The sequence below is a fragment of the Eriocheir sinensis genome, chromosome 4 (genome assembly GCF_024679095.1).
Source record: "Eriocheir sinensis breed Jianghai 21 chromosome 4, ASM2467909v1, whole genome shotgun sequence".
Lineage (NCBI taxonomy): Eukaryota > Metazoa > Arthropoda > Malacostraca > Decapoda > Varunidae > Eriocheir > Eriocheir sinensis.
Genome location: NC_066512.1, coordinates 4,928,012 through 4,949,932, shown reverse-complemented (window position 1 = coordinate 4,949,932; position 21,921 = coordinate 4,928,012). Strand labels below are relative to the sequence as shown.

At 41.3% G+C, this 21,921-nt stretch overlaps 1 protein-coding gene across 1 annotated transcript in view; it reads right to left on the bottom strand.

Annotated features, from left to right (window-relative positions):
* The window catches only part of LOC127008059 (mannose-binding protein C-like), a 105,320-nt gene that overhangs the window by 42,594 nt on the left and 40,805 nt on the right, over positions 1-21,921 (bottom strand). Inside the window, exons 4-5 of the mRNA XM_050879597.1 lie at positions 11,793-11,920; positions 11,511-11,616 (exon numbers count right to left, since the gene is read on the bottom strand). Of these exons, the coding sequence (XP_050735554.1) occupies positions 11,511-11,616; positions 11,793-11,920 (234 nt within the window). The remainder of the gene's footprint in view (positions 1-11,510; positions 11,617-11,792; positions 11,921-21,921) is intronic.

Sequence of the window (21,921 nt, the reverse complement as noted above, 5' to 3'; positions counted from 1 at the left end):
CCACCATGCGGGTTACATTCATCCCTCCTTCCGTAGCAGAATATCATACCCTGTTTTCGAATGGCAAACAGATACCATCCCGAGGCAGTGGTATTGCTGATATAGTCACACTTTCTTATGTCATTGTGCCTTCAGCTCGAACATTTGGAAACAATGTTCTTGATGATATTTCACAGGGAAGCAACTTGAAAAGCTCTATAAAAAAGCATGGAATTAATTCCTTAAAGCAAGCTGCAATGAAATTGACTAGATGAAGCGGGAAAAAGAAAGTCAAGCGAGTCGGGAGGAAAATGTGTTATAAAAAGGACATCTTTACCGAGTTGTAATCATTGTTGAACTAAGAGCAGTATGGCGAGCATCACGAGCGCGGTTGGTGTCGGGGACCCGCGTTCTCCCCTGGGGCAATATGCCGCCGGTGAAAGTGAATTGTTTCCCCGCTCCAACAAAATGAGATTATTGGAAACAACGATTGCCTCCCGTTATGATGCTGATGTTTTACCTACTAACCCTGGATTCAATATGAAATTATCCGATAGATATATAGAATTTCTCATTCCTGGAACACTTGGCAGTTTAATTGATTTAGGGAAATTGGTGTTGCACACCTCTTTACGATTAACTAAGCCAGACAATACTACTCCTCTCGATGACGCTCAACATGTTGAATTTACAAATAATACCGCGCACAGCCTATTCAAATCAGTGCAATGTTTTTGGGAGATGTAGTTGTTGGCAATAATGTACTTTATGGGTACACGTCATACGTTAAAATGCTGAATACTTTGTCGCCCAGCAACTTGAATACAATTGGAGCCAATGCTAATATTACCATCCCAGAGAACGGTTTTATTTCCTAAGTAACAGCAGAATACTTTGACAATGCCAGCGCGCAACACAAGACCATTATGAAGCGGGTTAAGACTCACGGTATACAACTCTGTACCCCGCTTCTTCTGGATATAAGTTCTTTAGACAGTTACTTGCTCGATGGTAATTAGGTTAGACTCCGAATGGAACTATCTAGTAATGCATGGCTGCTATATTCTCCAACTGGCGATAACATTCGTCTGCATATAGATTCAGCCAAGCTGCTTTATACGCGACTGTTTCCTTATCCTAATGCACTTCATGCTTTGAACGCGTCTCTCACCACAGGGAATCTTTTAAAATCGACATTTACCAAAACCCTCTTGAAAACCTATGTGCTAGCCAAAGACCAAACCTCAGGAACGTATGATCAACCGTGGGGTAATGTTATTCCGGAAAAAACTCTCACTTATTATAACGAGCATGGAAGCTTATTCTGGCGACTATACGCTAAATCCATTGTATTTGAGCCATGGCGATATAAGTCAAATAAGCTTAAGTGTTAATGGTAGAACCATGTATAATATTCCTAGTAAATTCCCTCATGACTATGCTGAGCTCTACCATCGTACTCTGGATGCACTTGGTTTTCACAAAGACCATTTAATCGGAAAGGATATTTTCGGCAAGGGGGCAATGATTTGCACTTTTGATTTGCGTGCTGAAAACTTGAATGATAATTTGCCCGTTGAATGAATGGGGGGCTTAGACTTAGCTTGAATCTAAGCAAGGGAGAAAACGAGAACCGTCTGTTGATACTGTTTGGCGAAACAGTGGATATAATAACAGTTAACTCTGAAAGACGACTGCAGTGTGATGTACGCGCTTGAAGCGGCTGTACGATGAACAACATGAAGATTGAAATAGGATTGAGGGGGCACATAGGAAAGCAAGCCTTGTTTTTAGGCGTGTTATTGGCAGACGAGGTTAACTCTATACCTCGATATAGAAAACCTATAGTGTGCATTGTCAATACGCTACCAAGTTATTCTAAAAGAGAAATGGGACACTGGATTTGTCTCTACTATGAACCGGGCATGGCAGTGTTCCTAGATAGTTATGCTCTCGATCCAAAATTATACTCTGATCATTTTAAATATATTGAGTACCCCGGGCTCAGTATGTATAAAAATGCATTTCGACTTCAAAGCACGCGAAGCGATGTGTGCGGGGCTTATGCCATGTACTTTGCCTACAATGTTTCACACTTGGGTGTAAGAGAAACTCTTGAAATATTTGTATGGAGTTTTCCAAGACCGAATATTCGAGGAATGATGAACACGTGATGAGATTCGCTTACAGCAAGTTTTTAATGCCTGTATACCATCAAACATTTAACACGTGTCCATAAAAAGTAAGTATTGACTTTATTGATTTCTCATATTGAAGTGTATTACACTCCATGAAGCTATTCTAAACATAAATAATTTTCTAATTCCTTCATCCGGGGGGTTTGTATACCATGCTTAAATCAGTGGTCTGGCTCCACATACAGGTCCTCACTCGTCACCACCACTACCCCGTGCTGCCGCCCCGCCCCCGCTCCGCCCTGAGCCCCGCGCGCAATACTGTCGTCGCACGATGTCGCCGCAGCGCCCGCTGCTGCCGCCGCCGCGCCTACATTTGGCGGCAGTCTTTTATGTATGAGCCGGATCGAAACATAAAAGCGTTTTATTCATATGTATCCACAAATCGAGTAAATTTTAAAACAATTATTGTGTTTTTTTTCATCCGTTTTTTGATAAAGGAGATATAAACAAGTCAAACAAACTCAATGTTTATTTGAATTTGGTCAAATTATGATTCCAGATTCATCATGTGCAATTTTATAATATCATAGACTCCAACATTAGTCCTATATACAGAATATATTTACATATATTTTATATTTAACATAAAAATAGCAGGCAAATTCTTACACTATAAACAGTATATACAACATTCAGACCAGTCCTTATCTTATAAACAACTACAATTTATTCTGAAAAGTCTGTATCTTCTAGCATATATTCAAGGGGGGATGATGAGAGCATTTGATTTATTTCTTCCTGTTCCGCGGCTAGCATTAACATGTCATTATCCATCGCTATCTCTTTTTCCGAGGGAAAATATTGATCGGCCAGCACATCCCGTTCTCCCCACAACTCATAGGTTTCTTCTTCTTGTTCTCCCATTTCACCGATCTCTTGTCCACCCATTACCTCGGCTAGTCTAGCTTCTGTTATGTCTCTTTCATCGCCTTCCTCCAACTTTTCTTAGTTTGACAGTGTCATGATCTGGGCTACCTCCTCCTCCTCCTTCTCTTCCTCTCCTCCTCTACTCCTATAGAATTATCGGGATGACCGTAAGATCGTGACTCCAAGGTGCTAATGTAGTATCTTTTTCCTCAACTACAGATATCCCTCTCTTGGGATATTTTACTGTACTTATTCGTCCATTGCGCACTGTGAATCCCTGATAGTCAAAGGTAAATGTTTGATTCTGGAATAGGGCGTCTTTGTATCGCTGAAGAGCAATTTTCTTCTTTATGAACTTTGGAACGCCCTTAGCTGAACTCAACCGGTCACCGTCTGCTGAGAGGATGGAGTAGCACTTTGGTTTTACACCTACAAATTCTGAGATGGTTCTTTCCCCCCACTTCAGACTTGAGAAATCCAAGCATTCCTTTGTTGTCTGTGCTGTATAAGGCATGCGAAGGGCTAAAGTTACTTGTGTCTATATAGATTTTGAAGGGTTCCTGTGAGTACTCTGTTAATAAATCAGGAGTTTCAATTTCTGTTATTAAAGAATCAGTGTCACAATAAACTAGTTTCGCCCGATCTCCGTAATGAACCTTCAACACATTGTAATAGAAATCATATAGTCGCAGCTTGGACAGCTCTAGGATGTAGTAGCCAATGTAGTTTGGATAATTCACTCGTGAATATTTCCTATGGCGAGTTACAACTACATGACCATCATTGAGTGGTACAACTCGTTTAAAGTAAGGACTTCGGGCCAGCTTCAAAAACTTTTCGCCGTTGGTGACAATATCTGTCTTCACTATATTTGGCCACGTTCATCAGGAATCGACCAAAAATGTTGTTTGAAATACATTTGATTGCATTTTTCTCAACGACTTCACGTGAGACAGCCTCAGTATCGCACAGAATGAGATATCCAAAATCGCCATCGGTTGATTGATTGACCAAGCCCCCGCTCAAAAACGATTGCATTTCTGTCTCATCTAGTTTTCTCATATCCCCACATGGCAACTTCTCTTGCATTACAGTGGGATAAAGACTGTTGAAGTCAAGATATGAAAGGACAGTGCTTCTATCATGTTTTGGATTAAACTGATTGTTCGTGTAGATGTTACTGGCGAGTACAAAACGAAGCACAACACTTGTGTAGCCCCCACGCACATTTGTTTGAATGCAATGATATATGTCTGGGCTACTAAGCACCTCTAATTCCTGCTGTGTTTTTAGCAGAAAAGAGTCATAGGCAAATCCTGGCAGGCTAACATAATTTACAATATCCAACCTCCACTGGGTTTTCAAAATACCTCTCCACTCTCGGAAGACATCACATAGAAGGCCAACATCCACTTTTACATAAAGCAACAAATAGTCCTTCAGGCTCTGACACCCAGCTACTTTCCAAACATTCTGAGCATGTTCATAATCACTTTCGGAAAGTTCTACTTCTTGAAGCGAATTGAAAAAAATCTTCGCGTGATGGAAGACGTGTCTCAAAGTCGTTCCATCGAATCCATATAGTCATAACAAAAAACCTGCTTTCCCTTGATCAATAATGGCAACGCAGGTGTTGGCACATCTTTCAACATATGTTGTGTGCATATGGGTTCGTTCCCATTACTGATGAATTGGTTCGCTAAAGCCGCGACTGAACAAGACATAAAGGCATACGAGTCAATAAATCTCAAGTCATTTATGATGACTTCATGGTATTTGTGAACTGAACGTTTTGGTCTTAGTTTGATTTTCAAGTCAGGTATCGTTAATTCACGCAGGATTAACGACATGTCGTAATGAGCATTATGTGCAATGAGAGTGAGCTGCAATTTGTGATTTTTCGTTTGAAGGTTGCATCTATTACAATAAGCTCCAATGTAATTGTTTCCTGATTTTTCATGGTCATGATGTTTTACTTCTTTACCTTTTAAAAAACCCTGTTTACAGAGAAGACAGTGCGTTTGCTCATTGTGACGTGTCGTATCTTCATCGGTCATGTTGATTTTATTATAGCCTTTAGAAAATTTTAACTTCTTCCAGGCACGCTGCATTGTATGAATAAAATGGTTTACAGCATTACTTCCACAATAGGATCCGCTTTGTACTGTTTCTCCGTTTCTATTCACTATAATGTAAGCATACTCTATGGCAAAGTGATGTCTCTTTACACATCCAGACACATTCGAAGAAGGCTCTACGAGAATACTCCCAAAGTCATAGAATGATAAATAAGATGGCGCATATGCTTTAGCATGATTAATAAATTTCACAGTAGAGCCCGCGGGTGGGAATCTTAGTCTTGTGATCATCGGTGGGCAAATTAGCTGATGTTCAGCAACCGTTGTCTTGTTTTCACAGGCGCACAGGCAGATATCGCAAAACATTTTTTTCCCGCAACGTTGGCAGGTAAACACGTTTATGTATGCGTCAAAGTCTTGGATAAGAGCTAGGTGTCTGTTCCCCAACAACAGACAATGAACAACTTGATCTTTGAGCCCCTTTCTGACTAGAGTTAGTTCGCCTTTTTTGTCTTCAACGTTGTCAAGACAGTAAACGCGAATACTTATGTTGTTTAATCTTTCAAGCCGACCGAGGTCTTCCCAGGTTACCGGGGTTGGAATGTTACCTGTATTAATAGTGGCCAAGCAAGCATTCTCCCATTGTCTGCCTGATGGAACTACATTTCTTGACTTTAGATAGCGATAAGCTGTTAGCACTTGGAAAACACAGTCCGTGGTTCCTGAAGGGTTGGTAACTTGTGTTTTCCCTGGAACACCCTTAGGATAGGGTACATGCTCTCCAATACTATTGTGCAGCATTATAAGAGAGAAGGAAAATTTTACGCTAACTATTTCATCTAACGTAAATCCACTGCCCTCTTCGTCTGACATGTCATGTTCAAGCCGATTAACAAAATATTCAGATAGTTCACGTACATATGAATCTATATCATCATAGCTAATTACCTGCATATGACTTCTCATATACATATCTCTATATTGAACTCCATCGTCGGGGTCTTCTCTGACTAAACGCAGATGCATGTCAACGTACACTTTAAAAGAAAGAGGTCTAACCTGCTGGCAGCCTTGAAATACAGACTCTACTGCTTCGCGAAGACGGTTAGTGTTGTTGTTGAAATACGATGCAATGTCTCCGTTGTCTCCTGGTGGGATAGGCACGTCCATCGTTGTTAACGTCCCGTTGAAATGTTGGTTTATTTCACCGGGTGTTGGTGAGGGTGTTGTTGCTGGCCGACCCGGGTTATAACCGCTGGGCCCTGGCTGTGGAGAACTGTTTGTTTGAGAGAATCCCTCACGACGGGCTTGCTTTCTCCTGCAGGTGTCTGAAGAAAGGTAAAATAATATTAGAAGGACCAGTGAAATTACAATATTTTCCTTAGAACAGAGGTGATCTTCATATAACTATCTACTTACAATATGGCCTGATATATATATATATATATATATATATATATATATATATATATATATATATATATATATATATATATATATAAATATATATATATATATATATATATATATATATAGATATATATATATATATATATATATATATATATATATATATATATATATATGTGTGTGTGTGTGTGTGTGCGCAATAAAAAACGTAGAAACTTACCGCTTGTTCCTGTATTCGTTCGTTTTCGTTTTCGTCCACTACCGATCGCTGAAGAGGAGGGACAATGGCTGAGCCTACCAGACCCGCCTTCTTCGGAGATAGCCCTTAAGGATTATGAAACACATAAATGAAATTTTATGAACCTCTCCACCCCGCACATATTTTACTATGTCGCTTAAAATACAATATGGGAATGTGTCTCTTGTACAACACCTTTTAACAGTATTGCGTTCCAGAAGATATTAGGTTTTGACCTACCTTTGGTTTTGACTGGCTTCATCGTTGAAACCCGCCCGTGGAGAACAACTCCCAATATCGCTGGGGCCTGGTTGAGAGAAACCGACATCTGATCGATCAGAGCTAGACGACGGTGTCTCTTCTGAAAAGATAAAAAGACTAAAGTCGATATTGGACATGTTGCCCAACTCTCTACCCCCCTCTCGTCATCCACATCTGCTACTGTTTTTTTATGTCAATCATATAAAGTAACGCGAGCATTTAAGTACTTACCATTGTTTCTAGATATATCTTTCGATCCAGTCCCAAGGCCCTCTGGAAGACAAGTCGCCCTGTGATCTGCGAGCGTGGACAGCGGGAAGTAATTATTACACCATGAACATTTGATACAGGTGTGTACAGGGCTCCTCATGTTTGCGAGAAACAAGAACAGGTCTAGTCGTGAGGCGGCCTTCAGAAGCTATGAAGGAATCGTTGGTTTGGCGGCCATAAATACCCCCGGCGTTGTGTGTTCGTTTGTACGTGCATGTGTGTGTGTGTGTGTGTGTGTGTGTGTGTGTGTGTGTGTGTGTGTGTGTGCATGCATGTGTGTTCCTCAGGTCAGTCCTTAATGACCTGATGTTTATTGTATTGACTTGAATCATTAAGGAACGGCCTCGTGAAGGCGTGGCCTCAGATTCATTTTCAGATAGACATATGTCGTTTCGGAGATGTCAATGAGCAGGTCGTTACCCAAATGTTTTAACTCATTAATATTGACCGCACTGTGTGTGTGTGTGTGTGTGTGTGTGTGTGTGTGTGTGTGTGTGTGTGTGTGTGTCTATGGGAGAGAGGGAAAGAAAAGAGATTAAGGAAAGATGGAGGAAACGATAAAAGGAAGGGATTTCCTAGATTTCAATCTGCTACCTGTGTGTGTCTGTGTGTGTGTGTGTGTGTGTGTGTGTGTGTGTGCGTGGGCGTGTGTGTGTGTGTGTGTGTGTGTGTGTGAGAGAGAGAGATGGAGGAAACGATAAAAGGGAAGGGATTTCCTAGATTTCAATCTACTACCTATGTGTGTATGTGTGTGTGTGTGTGTGTTTATGTGTGTGTGTGTGTGTGTGTGTGTGTGTGTGTGTGTGTGTGTGTGTGAAAGAGGAGGAGAGAAAGAAAGGGAAGAATACAAGGAAAGCAAGTATGGGTGGAAGGGAGGGTGCCTTTACCCTTTTCCGTGATTATAATCTTGCGGGACATTCGAGCCCTTTTTTTCCGCGATCTTATCTTAACCCTTCAACTACCCCCTCTTCCGTCATCCCCCCGGCTGGGCACCCCCACTCCCGTCAACCTCCCGCTGGTCCAGTACCCCAACTTCCGTACGCTAGCCCGAGAGGGGTGGGGGGTGGGGGGGGGAGGGGTGAAAAAAGTGAAAGATGTGTGTGGGGGGGTAGGGGGGGTAGGCGAGGTCCAGCTACCCCCTCATCCGTCACCCCCGCGCTGACTCCCCCGCCTCCCACTTCCGTGCCCCCCCACTTCCAATTACCCCCACTTCCGTACGCTAGCCCGAGAGAGGGGGGGTAGGGGGGGTAGGGTATGCAAAAAAAGTGAAAGAGGGGGGAAGGGAGGGGGGGGTCCAGCTACCCCCTCTTCCGTCACCCCCCCCCGCTGACCCCCCCCCCGCCTCCCACCTCCGTGTCCCCTCCACTTCCAACTACCCCCACTTCCGTACATTTGTTACTACTCATGGACCCCACCTACTTCACAAACATTGCTGAGTCCATGCCCAAACGACTGCAGATGGTGGTCGTGTAACAAAGTATCCACAATAAAACACATTAATGGTACGATATTTTGTTTCATTGTCATTGTAAAGATGTTTTTGCCGTCTCTCTCTCTCTCTCTCTCTCTCTCTCTCTCTCTCTCTCTCTCTCTCTCTCTCTATCTATATATATATATATATATATATAAATATAAATATAAATATATATAAATATATATAAAAATATATATATATCTATATATATATATATATATATATATATATATATATATATATATATATATATATATATATATATATATATATATATATATATATATATATATATATATATATATATATATATATATATATATATATACATAGACTTCACAACTAGTTGACGGGAAATCTCTTCAGTCTTGGCGCGCTGGCTTCGCGGAAGGGGCCGATTGTTATGGCGACTTTCACTGCGACAACTCAAACACACTGCGTTCTTACTCCGAATTTAAGTGGAAACAGGACGAAATCTTCAAGTTTTAGTGCATACAAGCAGGCAGGAGTGTCTCTAAAGTGATTTGGTCGAGGATTCAAGGTAACTTATATAAAATAGCACCATGCGTGCACTTTGAAAACGTTGTGTAAAAAATGGCAAATTTGCGTAACTTTAGGTTGAAATCTTTACGTAAAATGAATGATAACTGTAGGATAGTGAAGTCCACAGTTTTACGTATTAGGAAACAAGAAATGTACGTTTAGTTAGTGCCTACATGGCAACTCAGCTCAGTTCCCGCGTCGCCTAACACGCCTTAGGCACGCAGTCAGCTGGGCACTTCCCCTCTGTAAAGGATTATCGCTGTCCTGCCTCTGTTTACTCTCCAAGTAAAGGACCTACAGTTATTCATCGTCTCTGTACCCTTCCCCACAACTGCAAGGATCCAGAGGACGATACAAGAAGACACAGAAGGCAGTGGATCGAGTGGAAGTGACGGAGGAGACAAGATATGAGGACGCCGCGACCCCGTGGAGTAAACTGTGGAGGAGCCGTACTACGCCATCAGTGCAGTGACTCAGTGTTGTGTGCAGTGCAGTGGTGTGTTCAGTGCAGTGTGGTAGTGAGGGGGCCTGACCCGACTGAGCACTCTTTCGGCAAGCGCCGCACCATGTGCGGCGCCAACTACTGGACGAGCGTGCAGAACTTCATGGTGAGCAACAGGTTGGCCCAGCGCCTGCATTTGCTGAAGCTCGTCGGGTTCTTCCCCGGGGACGTGCAGGCCGACCTGGACCGGGCCAAGGCAGAGGAGAAGGAGGACGACGAGGTGATCTTGGCCCAGCTTGCCAGGGAGCTGGCCGACGACCAGCCGGACCCGCCGACGGACGAGTTGCTCCTCGCCGCGGTCGGCAACTACGCCGGCTACCTGGCCAGGAAGGTCCAGGCCAACTCCTCTGTGGCCGAGTGCTGCAAGCAGGAGCTTGCCCAGCAGGAGGAGATGAAGATTACCGTGGAGCTCGAGAGGGGCGACCCGCCCTCTGTGATGTTCGACGCCCTGGTCGAGCTGGTCGACAGGGGAGAGCTGGAGACGGGCCGGGCGGTCCTGAAGCGGCCATCTCTCCCAATGGCCCACATGGCGTCCTTCGGGATGTCGCTGTGGGACTCCCTGATGTGCAGGGAGGACAAGAAGGAGCGCAGGTTGAGGTTCCTCTCTTGCCATGCGCCACAGGGACGGGTTCAGGCACCTCCTGGAGTTCCTGGCGGCCTCAGACCCGACCTTGCAGGGGTACAGGTGCCAGGAGGGGCACAACCTGGCCAACACCATCTTGCCGCACATCAGCAGGTCCCTCTTCAACTGTTTCGGTGCTAATTTCTCCAAGGACGTGACCTCAGAAGCGAGGAAGAACAAGGCCTTGAAGCAGCCGACCGGCAGGAAGAGGAGCAGTATCGAGGAGGGCAGGAAGGAGACGGCGAGGAACAGGGACGTGTACAAGTCCAGGAAACTGACCGGGGCCCACAAGTCATAGGCCAAAAGGCTAAAGTGATTGTTCAGGGACGAGGGCCAGATAGCCGGCAAGACGTGCTGCGGCAATAGTGACATCGGAATTCAACCAAAATAAGTTGTGATTGTATATAGAAAATGAATATTTTGCTTTTGTTGAGTAAAATTAAGATGTTTCTGCATGCTTTCCTCAAGTATTAAGTTTCTAATGTGAAAATTAAGTGATTTATTAGATGTTAAAAACTTACGTAAAAAATTGCACTAAATAAAAAAAAATAAGTAGCTATTTCGGGCAAAAACTTATAAGATATGCTAAATATTGCTATTGATTCTGAAAATATAAGTGATTATCTCTGCATTTGGTGATGTTTGTGCATCTAGCGTAAAATCTGAGGATTTTATAGCCTTTTAAGTTTTGTTATACTTATATAAAAACAATTAATCAGATTTTATTAGGAACGACTTTGAATTTTTGATACCGCTGCTCATGGAGACTCATATATGCCTAAGGGAGGTGCCTGTTTTAGTTTCAGGTCGCTAGCTGCTTTGGTTTTGAAAATATTTAAATTTTAAATTTTTGAAAATCGGCCCCCTGCGAATCGGCCCCGCGCCCCGTTTCCCGTCAAGAGATTGTGAAGTCTATGATATATATATATATATATATATATATATATATATATATATATATATATATATATATATATATATATATATATATATATATATGTATATTCATTTGTAATGAGGTAGAAACTGTTGAACGGGAAGCTCAATATCGTCGTTTCGTCGCATTACCTGTGTCATGGTTTACCCACGAGCCCTCTGTAGCCACGTCCGATGCAAGAATCCACTTCGTGACGCTTGGTGCGACAAGTTGCAGGTTTTGGCTCTCTTGCAAGTTCTGTAAGTATTAACTGTATTGAATTATCATTAGTTATCATTGGCTTGTAAGCAAATTATTGTAGTAGGACTGTGAGCATGTCCAGTCTCAAAAATTAAAAAATCATAGTATGTTTTGTTTTATACAAGAAGTGTCGTGCCCGAATTAAATACAAAGAGAAAGTCTATTTTTCTTACCAGGGGCAAGGCAATGGATGCATAACGGTCTCTACAAGTCTGATGTGCCTCTGTAAATGTGAGCGGGGATGCGTCGTAAAGGTAGGCTTTGTTTCCAAATCTCGTGAAGCCACGTGATATATCTGTTACTAAATGAAAAATAAAAAAGGATCGTTATGAAGTGTGAGTGATTTATCATCTTAGGAAATTATATCATTGTCAATATAGAGATCAGTTAATGAAGGAATATATTAAAACTAAATATATAAAACTAAATCCATATAAAGCAATGGGGGCATACGCCTAGGAACGCGTTGTTTCGCCCAGCCTACGACACCAAGCCTGGGGGGCACCTAAGTATAATTTGTTTCATTTCATCTGTCCGTAACCAAAACGGGAATTTCAATGGGTGTCACACCTGCGCATTTCTAGTTCGTGAACACCTGAATATCAAATGTTGTGATTGATTTTCAAGCTAAAGTTAAGAAAAACACCAGTCCTTATAAATCCCAAACATGCTGTTTTGCATCGATAATTATAATCTACCATACATGCATATGAAAAGATCGTATATAGTCAGATCATACTCGAACGATCTATGACCTTTCAAATCCCTATATATAATTAATCTTGTTTCCGGTACATTATAATACATCAGGCTCTGCAAGTGCAAATTAAGGGTATTTTAATAATTTACTGCATGTATATAACGAGTAAAACTCGAAATAACATGAAACAATAAATAATGACTATTCAGTGTTATGCTAGGCTATTTCGAATATTACCCACGTTATTTACAGATTATCAACTTTCCTTATCTATAGGCACTTGCAAAGCCAGATGTCACTTTGCGTCTGCGATGAGACGAATTATAGGCATTGATCTTCACGCAATCACCAACTAACAATGCACAGGTGCCACATCTACGTTCGCGAGTGGACAGGTGGAATGAAACAGCAGGGTAGGCGGTGGCTGAGTGGTTAGCGTGCTGGGCCCGCATTCATCACGCAATGGACAACGTCGATTCGAATTCCCACGCTACCACCTGGGATTTTTCAGTCACCGCCGAGTGGCCTAAGACTACACACATGCTGTCCAGAAGATCACCCATCAACCCGGACTCTAGAATAAACCGTCCAGGTAAATCAAAAATAAGTTCTGGGGGGCAGCATGAGCCAAACATAACTGGCGCCACTATAAAAATTGCCTACGCCATAATGGGCTTCGGCCGACCACCAGACCTTTGAGAAAGCCTACCGGCTCTATTGGCACAAATGTAAAAAAAAAAAAAAAAAAAAGCAGTTTCTAAGCGAGTTCATGCATTGCTCAGCCCCAGTCTCTCCTGACGCCGCTGGCACCGCTCCTGCGACTCTCCATCTCTCTTGGCTCATGTGCTCATGCTTCTCTCGCAAATAACTATCTCTCTCACGACCTTAAAAGATTTGTGCCACCTACCTGTGACCTGGGGAGATAAGATAAGAAGCTGCTGGTGGGGAGAACTAGTGCTGGAGAGAGAGATAGAGAGAGAGAGAGAGAGAGAGAGAGAGAGAGAGAGAGAGAGAGAGAGAGAGAGAGAGATTTACATATATTTACATAGAAAATCAGACCACACAGACCCCATGGTCCATACTAGGTGGTCTGTCCTTAAACCTAAGTGATTTTACATTAATGAAATGGCTCCAAAACGTTGCTTTTCTACTCTAGTTAATATTAAGTTCAAGGAAGTGACGGTCGAGCTTGTTTTTAAAGGAGTCAATCGTGTTACACTGAACCCCTGATGGTGGGAGCTTATTCCATTCTCGCACTACAACGTTGGTGAAGAAAAATTTGGTGCAGTCTGAATTTACTTGTCTACATTAAATTTTGAGTTTTGTGCCATTGTTCCTCGTTCGCAAAGTGTCATCGATCATAAACAATTTTGTTCTGTCTACATTCGTGAAACCATTAAGTATTTTAAAACATTCGATCAGTTTTCCTCGGAGGCGACGTTTCTCAAGAGAGAACATGTTACGGGTGGAAAGCCTTTCTTCGTAGGATTTGTTGCGCAAGGAAGGGATCATTTTTGTTGCTCGACGCTGAACACCTTCTGGTTTAGCAATGTCCTTTGCATGGTGGGGAGACCAAAACTGTACCGCATATTCCAAGTGGGGTCTGACTAAACTATTGTAGAGCGGAAGTATTACATCTTTATTCTTGAATAAAAAGTTTCTTTTAATGAAGCCCAACATTCTGTTCGCTTTATTTACTGCATCGATGCATTGATGTGAGAATTTGAGGTTTGACGCGATTTTAATCCCCAAGTCCTTAACGCATTGGACGCTTGTGAGTTTAACGCCGCGTATTTCGTAATCGAACTTCTTATTTTTTGTTCCATCTTGAAGGACCTGGCACTTGTCTACGTTAAAGGGCATCTCCCATTTATCCGACCAAGCTGAAATTTTGTGCAAATTCTCTTGGAGGCTTTGCCTGTCTTCGTCAGTGAGAACCGAGTTACCAATCTTTGTGTCGTCTGCAAATTTACTAATGCGATTATTGAGTCCAACATCCACGTCGTTGATGTAAATAATGAAGAGCACTGGGCCAAGAACCGAGCCCTGAGGGACGCCACTAGTGACCGGCGCTCACTCTGAGTTAAATCCGTCAATCACAACTCTTTGTTGTCTGTTGCTCAACCAATTCGCGATCCATTGGTTTACTTGACCGTCAATGCCTATTTGCTTTAATTTATAAAGTAATTTATGATGTGGCACTTTATCAAACGCTTTCTGGAAATCAAGATAGACTACGTCCACTGATTTGGTTACGTCATAAATTGAGAAGAGATCGTTATAAAAGGTCAGTAGGTTTGACAGGCAGGATCTTTTGTTACGGAAGCCATGTTGTGAATCCCCAATTAATGAGTGGCTTTCGAGGTAACTCACAATTTTGTCTCTAATTATGCTCTCGAGTAGCTGATCTACAATTGAAGTTAGACTAATGGGTCGGTAGTTACCTGGTATTTTTTCGTCTCCTTTCTTAAAAATCGGTGTCACGTTAGCCTTTTTCCAATCCGAAGGGACGATACCTTGTCGCAAGGACATATTGAATACGGTAGTGAGGGAGGAGAGTATTTCGCTCTTTGTTTCTTTAAGCAGTATAGGATATACTTTGTCGGGTCCGGGACTTTTATTTGTTTTAAGTGAATGGAGAGCTTTAAGGACTTCATCGGTTGTTATTTCAAAATTAGGCAATGCATGCTCGAGATTTACAATAGTACCGGTGTTGGTGGCAGCGAGAGGAAGACTGTTAGTATTAAACACCGATGTTAGTATTAAACACCGAGAGTTAGTATTAAACACCGACAGGGAGAGAGAGAGAGAGAGAGAGAGAGAGAGAGAGAGAGAGAGACGTCATTTGAGGAAAACGGGGAGAGATGATAAACTAAAAAACTGCCCATTGAATACCCATTTACTTGAGCTCTCATGAGGTTGCTATGAGTGCAATAATGTTAATGTGTTGTAACTCACTGTTGCGAATGTGATAATAAGGATGGGGATGTTGTAAGAGCAGCAGACAAAACGTACAGGTGAGGGAGACCCCAAGAGCCTAGAACATAGATTTTCCTGTCCATGCACTCATCACCACCTGTCATTCTTCTATTTGTCATGATCATCACCTCACCTACACTTGCTAACACTCATTCAGTCCTCACGATACATCGCCCATTTTCCATTTACAGCCTCTTTCTCTCATAACACCCTTCCATTCCTTTTCTTTAAATCCAATTAAAATTATTTTATTTTACTCAGTTTTCCTTTCTTTTGTAGTTCACATTTTTTTTCTCATTAATATGAGTGTCACCAATCACAATGTGTTTAATACTAGGCTACCCCGCAGGAGGCAGATACCTTGTTTCCTGGAAGCAAGCAGATGCATAATATTGACAATAACATGTCATGTCTCATGCTTATTTCATAAAACACAATTTCCATAAATAGACAGGGGAAATCCTATAACCAAAGGTTTCTCAGTGTTTTTTAGGGTCCTTTTTTCCGTAGAATCGATTTTTGCCTGGGACATTTTGTATCTTGCATAGTTTATGAGATAATTTGCATATCTGCATTAATTACCATAAATTTCAATGAAAAATCATAATACGTTTATATTTTATTCCTAGTAGATAAAAGCGTGTTATTTGGGCTTGAAATAGTCTAATTTTATCAGATTAGTCATATATGATAGTTCATGGTATTGTTTTACAACAACCCATTATGCATACATTATGCAATTAGGCGAACTTTCACTTTTCGGATATCGAAACATGCAACTAATAATTTTGCTACTCATTCCCCTAAAATATGTATTCTGTGAGTTGTTCTGTATAATGATCATTTGCAGGCATGGGTTTTTATCTACTAATTTGCATGTACAAAGGTGTCTAGTAATGATCACGTAGAGGTATGCTTAGTGATAAAATTAAAAAAAAAAAAAAAACTCTAGCATAATATATATATATATATATATATATATATATATATATATATATATATATATATATATATATATATATATATATATATATATATATATATATTGGCCTTATCTTAAGTGTGGCTGCCTCTATAGACGCTGTCTGGGATTATTCTAACCCCACACAAGCTACTGAATATAAAATCTGCTATTAAATTATGCATATCTTAAGGCAGCTCATGATTACTGTTAACTTCACAAAAATCATTTATTATCACTGATCAGCAGTTCACTTATTGAGCTTAATCAGGAAACTTTATGAATTTCCTGAATTTATAAAAAAAATATATGTATTAATGAAGCTATTATTGGTTATCATATGTGTCCTTTTTACAGATGATTTGCTAGTCTGGCTATTGCAGCTTTATCCGTTTGTAGCTGCCCATTGTAGAGAAGGCAACCGATGTTTGCTTTGCACAAGTCATTGGTGGAAAAGAGAAGCAGACCATTGCCATGGCTGACTTAAGTACAATAGAAGAAAAGGCGGCTCTGTGGGCCAAGGTGAAGGTACCTCGAAGTCCTTTTCTAAGCCCTATAAAAAGTATAGCTAGTTCTAATGATGCACGATCAGTAAGACTTAGGGGTAGAGTATTCCTCACTGTTCTGGTGTCTGGTATCAGGTTATCAAGTTTACACACAAAGTGTCATGCAAATGGAACCTTGATTCAGAACATCCAACCGTCTGATAACCTGCCTACCGTGGAACACCAGGAAATGAAGGAACACTTCCCTAAGTCTTACCGATCGTGAATCATTAGAACAAGCTACTTTTTACAGTGTTTAGAAAAGCACAGTTCTTTGAAGTAGCGAAATTTTATATTAATATTTCTCTTCTTCTGTGGTGCCATTGTGATGCGATATTTTATAACCTTACTAACAAACTTGGGAACAAAAAGACGCCAAATACGTGGGTTCCTCCCGGCAAGTCTATATTCAGGCCACCTTCTCATCATGAGTACTTCCTGGCAGGATCTACCGACTTGCTCAATCCACAAACTATGCCGGCGTTCGTTTGTCCTACTCCACTTAGGTTTGATTCTGACATAAACAATTCAGGGAGCAGGGCCGGCTTCTGGGTAGCGTGCCACAAGCCCGCATAGCCGGAGTTGGCGTCGATGTCGATGGACTATGCCGGCAATATTTTCGAATCAGCTTCATGAAGTAATCGACGGTTAGACACAAAGTTATTCCAGCAATATCCCGTGAAATTGCGTAGTAGACTCTTATTGCCAAAGGCATCAGTCCATATCGCTATTTACTTTCCTTGTCTCGCAGCCATACAGTAAGACAGGGAGCACAAGCGAATTTAAGATCCGGATTTTTTTCCTTTTACACAGGTATCTACATCGCCACATACTCGTACTGAGCTGACCGAAAGACTTCGAGGTGAGACCCGCCGTTGTAATGAAATCCAGTACCAAGGTATGTGAAGTTTTCAAAGATCTCAATGTCCTCGCCACAAACATGAACATACTACTATTTCATTCAGCAAGCCTCCAAACACTTGTGTCTTGGTCTTGGCCCAAGAAACCTGGAGTCCAAAGGGATTCGCCTACTCCTGCCTCGAGAACCAGAATCACCAGTGATTTAAGAAGGAGTACTAGTACCTATTGGGCAAGGACACGTCCCTGCTTCTCTCGCGCGTTCACAGGAAAGTAGCTAAACACGCCCCACCCCACAGACATACACAGTAAAACGCACTTCGCAGCACTCTCAGTTTCAGAACGTAGGCCAGTCAACAAACGAAAGGTCTTTTCAGGAATCCCATGCACTGAGTCGCAGATCCCATAGTGCCTTACGGTGCACTGTATAAAACGTCTTCTTGTCATCGACATGGTTACAAACATTCCCTGTCGAAACTCACGTCGTTGCCCCATCAGTACACACAGCGCTAGGATGGAGTCAGTTGTCGATTTAAAAGGCGTGAGACAAGAATAATCAGGTTTAAGCAGCTTCTGCAAGTGGCTGAAATTCTGCATCAACAATAGGTGGGCAACCACATTGCCTGGTGTACTGGGCAGCATAATAGTTGCTGGTAGTTGCTGCAGTCCTGACGGCACACTTTAATTTTTCAGATAGGGAGCAGCCCCCTTTTTCCAGTTTGGGAAGGCGGTGGCTGCATGATTACCGTGCCAGCCCCGCATTCTGCCGCGTCTTCGATTATGCTGATCTGCATCCGCCACCGCCAACTGTCATTTTTCTGTAACCGCCGAGTGGCCTAAGACTAACCACATGCTGTCCTGAAAACCACCTATCAACCGGGACTCTAGACTTGAGAATCTGTTCAAAGGAAGTCAACAATGAGCGCTGGGGGACAGCATGAGCCAGGAACAGATGACACCACTGTAAACACTTGCCTGCCCCAAGACGGGATGGGACCGACCACCAGGCTCCCCAAGAAAACCTACCGTCACTATAGGCTAGAACATAAAAAAAAAGTCAGAAAGAATAGTGCCAGACTGTCATACGGCAGTTAAGACCACATCCAACCCGCAGATCATGGCCTCAGCTCCAGATGTGAGCGGCTCCAAACTGATATATATATATATATATATATATATATATATATATATATATATATATATATATATATATATATATATATATATATATATATATATATATATATATATATATATATATATATATATATATATATATATATATATATATATATATATATATATATATATATATATATATATATATATATATATATATATATATATATATATATATATATATATATATATATATATATATATATATATATATATATATATATATATATATATATATATATATATATATATATATATATATATATATATATATATATATATATATATATATATATATATATATATATATATATCCTCTGACTCCTTTATGCCTGTTATAAAGATTCTTCAAAATGATGTTTTATGCCTCTCTGGCCTCAATCCTCAGAAGGCTTATGGACCTGATGGAGTGCCTCCTATTGTCCTTAAAAACTGTGCCTCCGTGCTGTCACCCTGCCTGGTCAAACTCTTTCGCCTCTGCCTGTCAACATCTACCTTTCCTTCTTGCTGGAAGTATGCCTTCATACAGCCTGTACCTAAGAAGGGTGACCGCTCCAATCCCTCAAACTACCGTCCTATTGCTTTACTTTCTTGTCTATCTAAAGCTTTTGAATCAATCCTTAACCGGAAGATTCAAAAGCACCTTTACACTTCTGACCTTCTATCTGATCGCCAGTATGGGGTCCGCAAGGTGCGTTCTACTGGTGCTCTCCTAATCTTAACTGACTCTTGGTCATCCTCTCTTAGCCGTTTCGGTGAAACTTTTGCTATTGCGCTGGACATATCAAAAGCTTTTGATAGGGTCTGGCACAAATCTTTGCTTTCAAAACTACCCTCCTACGGTTTCTATCCTTCTCTCTGTACCTTTATCTCCAGTTTCCTTTCTGACCGTTCTATTTCTGCCGTGGTAGACGGTCACTGTTCTACTCCTAAATCTATTAACAGTGGTGTCCCACAGGGTTCTGTCCTATCTCCCACTCTTTTTCTGTTGTTCATTGATGATCTTCTTTCCAAAACGAACTGTCCTATCCATTCCTACGCCGATGATTCCACTCTGCATTATTCAACTTCTTTTAATAGAAGACCCACCCTTCAGGAACTTAACGACTCAAGGCTGGAGACTGCAGAACGCTTAGCCTCAGGCCTTACTATTATTTCCGATTGGGGCAAGAAGAACCTGGTGTCCTTCAACGCCTCAAAAACACAGTTTCTCCACCTATCCACTCGACACAATCTTCCAAACAACTATCCCCTATTCTTTGACAACACCCAGCTATCACCTTCCTCAACACTAAACATTCTCGGTCTATCCTTAACTCAAAATCTCAACTGGAAACTTCATATCTCATCTCTTACTAAATCAGCTTCCTCGAGGCTGGGCGTTTTGTACCGTCTCCGCCAGTTCTTCTCCCCTGCACAGTTGCTGTCCATATACAGGGGCCTTGTCCGCCCTCGTATGGAGTATGCATCTCATGTGGGGGCTCCACCACACAGCTCTTCTGGACAGAGTGGAGGCTAAGGCTCTTCGTCTCATCAGCTCTCCTCCTCATACTGATAGTCTTCTACCTCTTAAATTCCGCCGCAATGTTGCCTCTCTTTCTATCTTCTATCGATATTTCCAGGCTGACTGCTCTTCTGAACTTGCTAACTGCATGCCTCCCCCCCTCCCGCGGCCCCGCTGCACTCGACTTTCTACTCATGCTCATCCCTATACTGTCCAAACCCCTTATGCAAGAGTCAACCAGCATCTTCACTCTTTCAGCCCTCACGCTGGTAAACTCTGGAACAATCTTCCTTCATCTGTATTTCCTCCTGCCTACGACTTAAACTCTTTCAAGAGGAGGGTATCAGGACACCTCTCCTCCCAAAACTGACCTATCTTTCAGCCACCTCTTTGGATTCTTTTAGGAGCAGTGAGTAGCAGGCTTTTTTTCATATTTGTTTCCTGTTCTATATGCCCTTGAACTGACTCCTTTGCTGTAAAAAAGTATGTGTATATATAAATATATATATATATATATATATATATATATATATATATATATATATATATATATATATATATATATATATATATATATATATATATATATATATATATATATATATATATATATATATATATATATATATATATAAACAACAGCAGACCTGCTGGTCCTTACGAGGTTGTTTGTGACAAGCTACACTAACTATCTAATCAAAGGTGGAAGATGAAGGACAGCAAAGGCGAAGGCTCCTCCCCACCCCCCCATCCCTCCAGCCAAAGCTGGCAGGAAAGGAAAAAGAACCATGCAGCATGGAAAAACTGCATGGAATTTATGTAGGAAAGAGGAAAGAACTAACATTACTGCTACCACTAACCGGGCGATAAAAGCGGACAAGGACACCAGTATTCGAAAGAACTTAACGTTATTACGACAATGAGTAATATCTTAGTTGCTGGTTGGATTCAAAACACTTGTTTAATCTATTCTTGAAGGCCGTAACTGTTGTACTATCAACGACATCACAAGGTAGAGAGTTCCAAACATTAACAACTCGATTGAAAAAGAAGTGTTTAGCTTCGTGCGATGATAATCTTTTACCACTTATCTTCAAATTGTGATTTCTTCTTGTTCTATTTGATCGATCAATTGTAAAGTAATCATCCGCATTAATATCACTGAATCCTTTAAACATTTTAAACACTTCTATTAGATCGCCTCGCATTCTTCGTTTTGATAGGCTGAATAAATTTACTTCTTTAAGCCTTTGTTCATATGACAAATTTCTCAACCTAGGAATCATCTTTGTTACTCTTCGTTGGACCCGTTCCAACTTTTCTATGTCATTTCTATAGTAGGGAGACCAAAACTGTACACAGTACTCTAGACGGGGTCGAACCAACGAATTATACAGTTTTAATATTACTTTTTTCGATTTATTATTAAAGACTCGTCCGATGAAGCCAACCAATTTGTTTGCAGTTTTAACTACCTCTGAACAATGCTGACCGGGCTTTAAATCGCTTGATATAGTGATTCCAAGATCCTTTTATATACTTACTGCAGAAAGTTGTTGGCCATTCATTACGTACC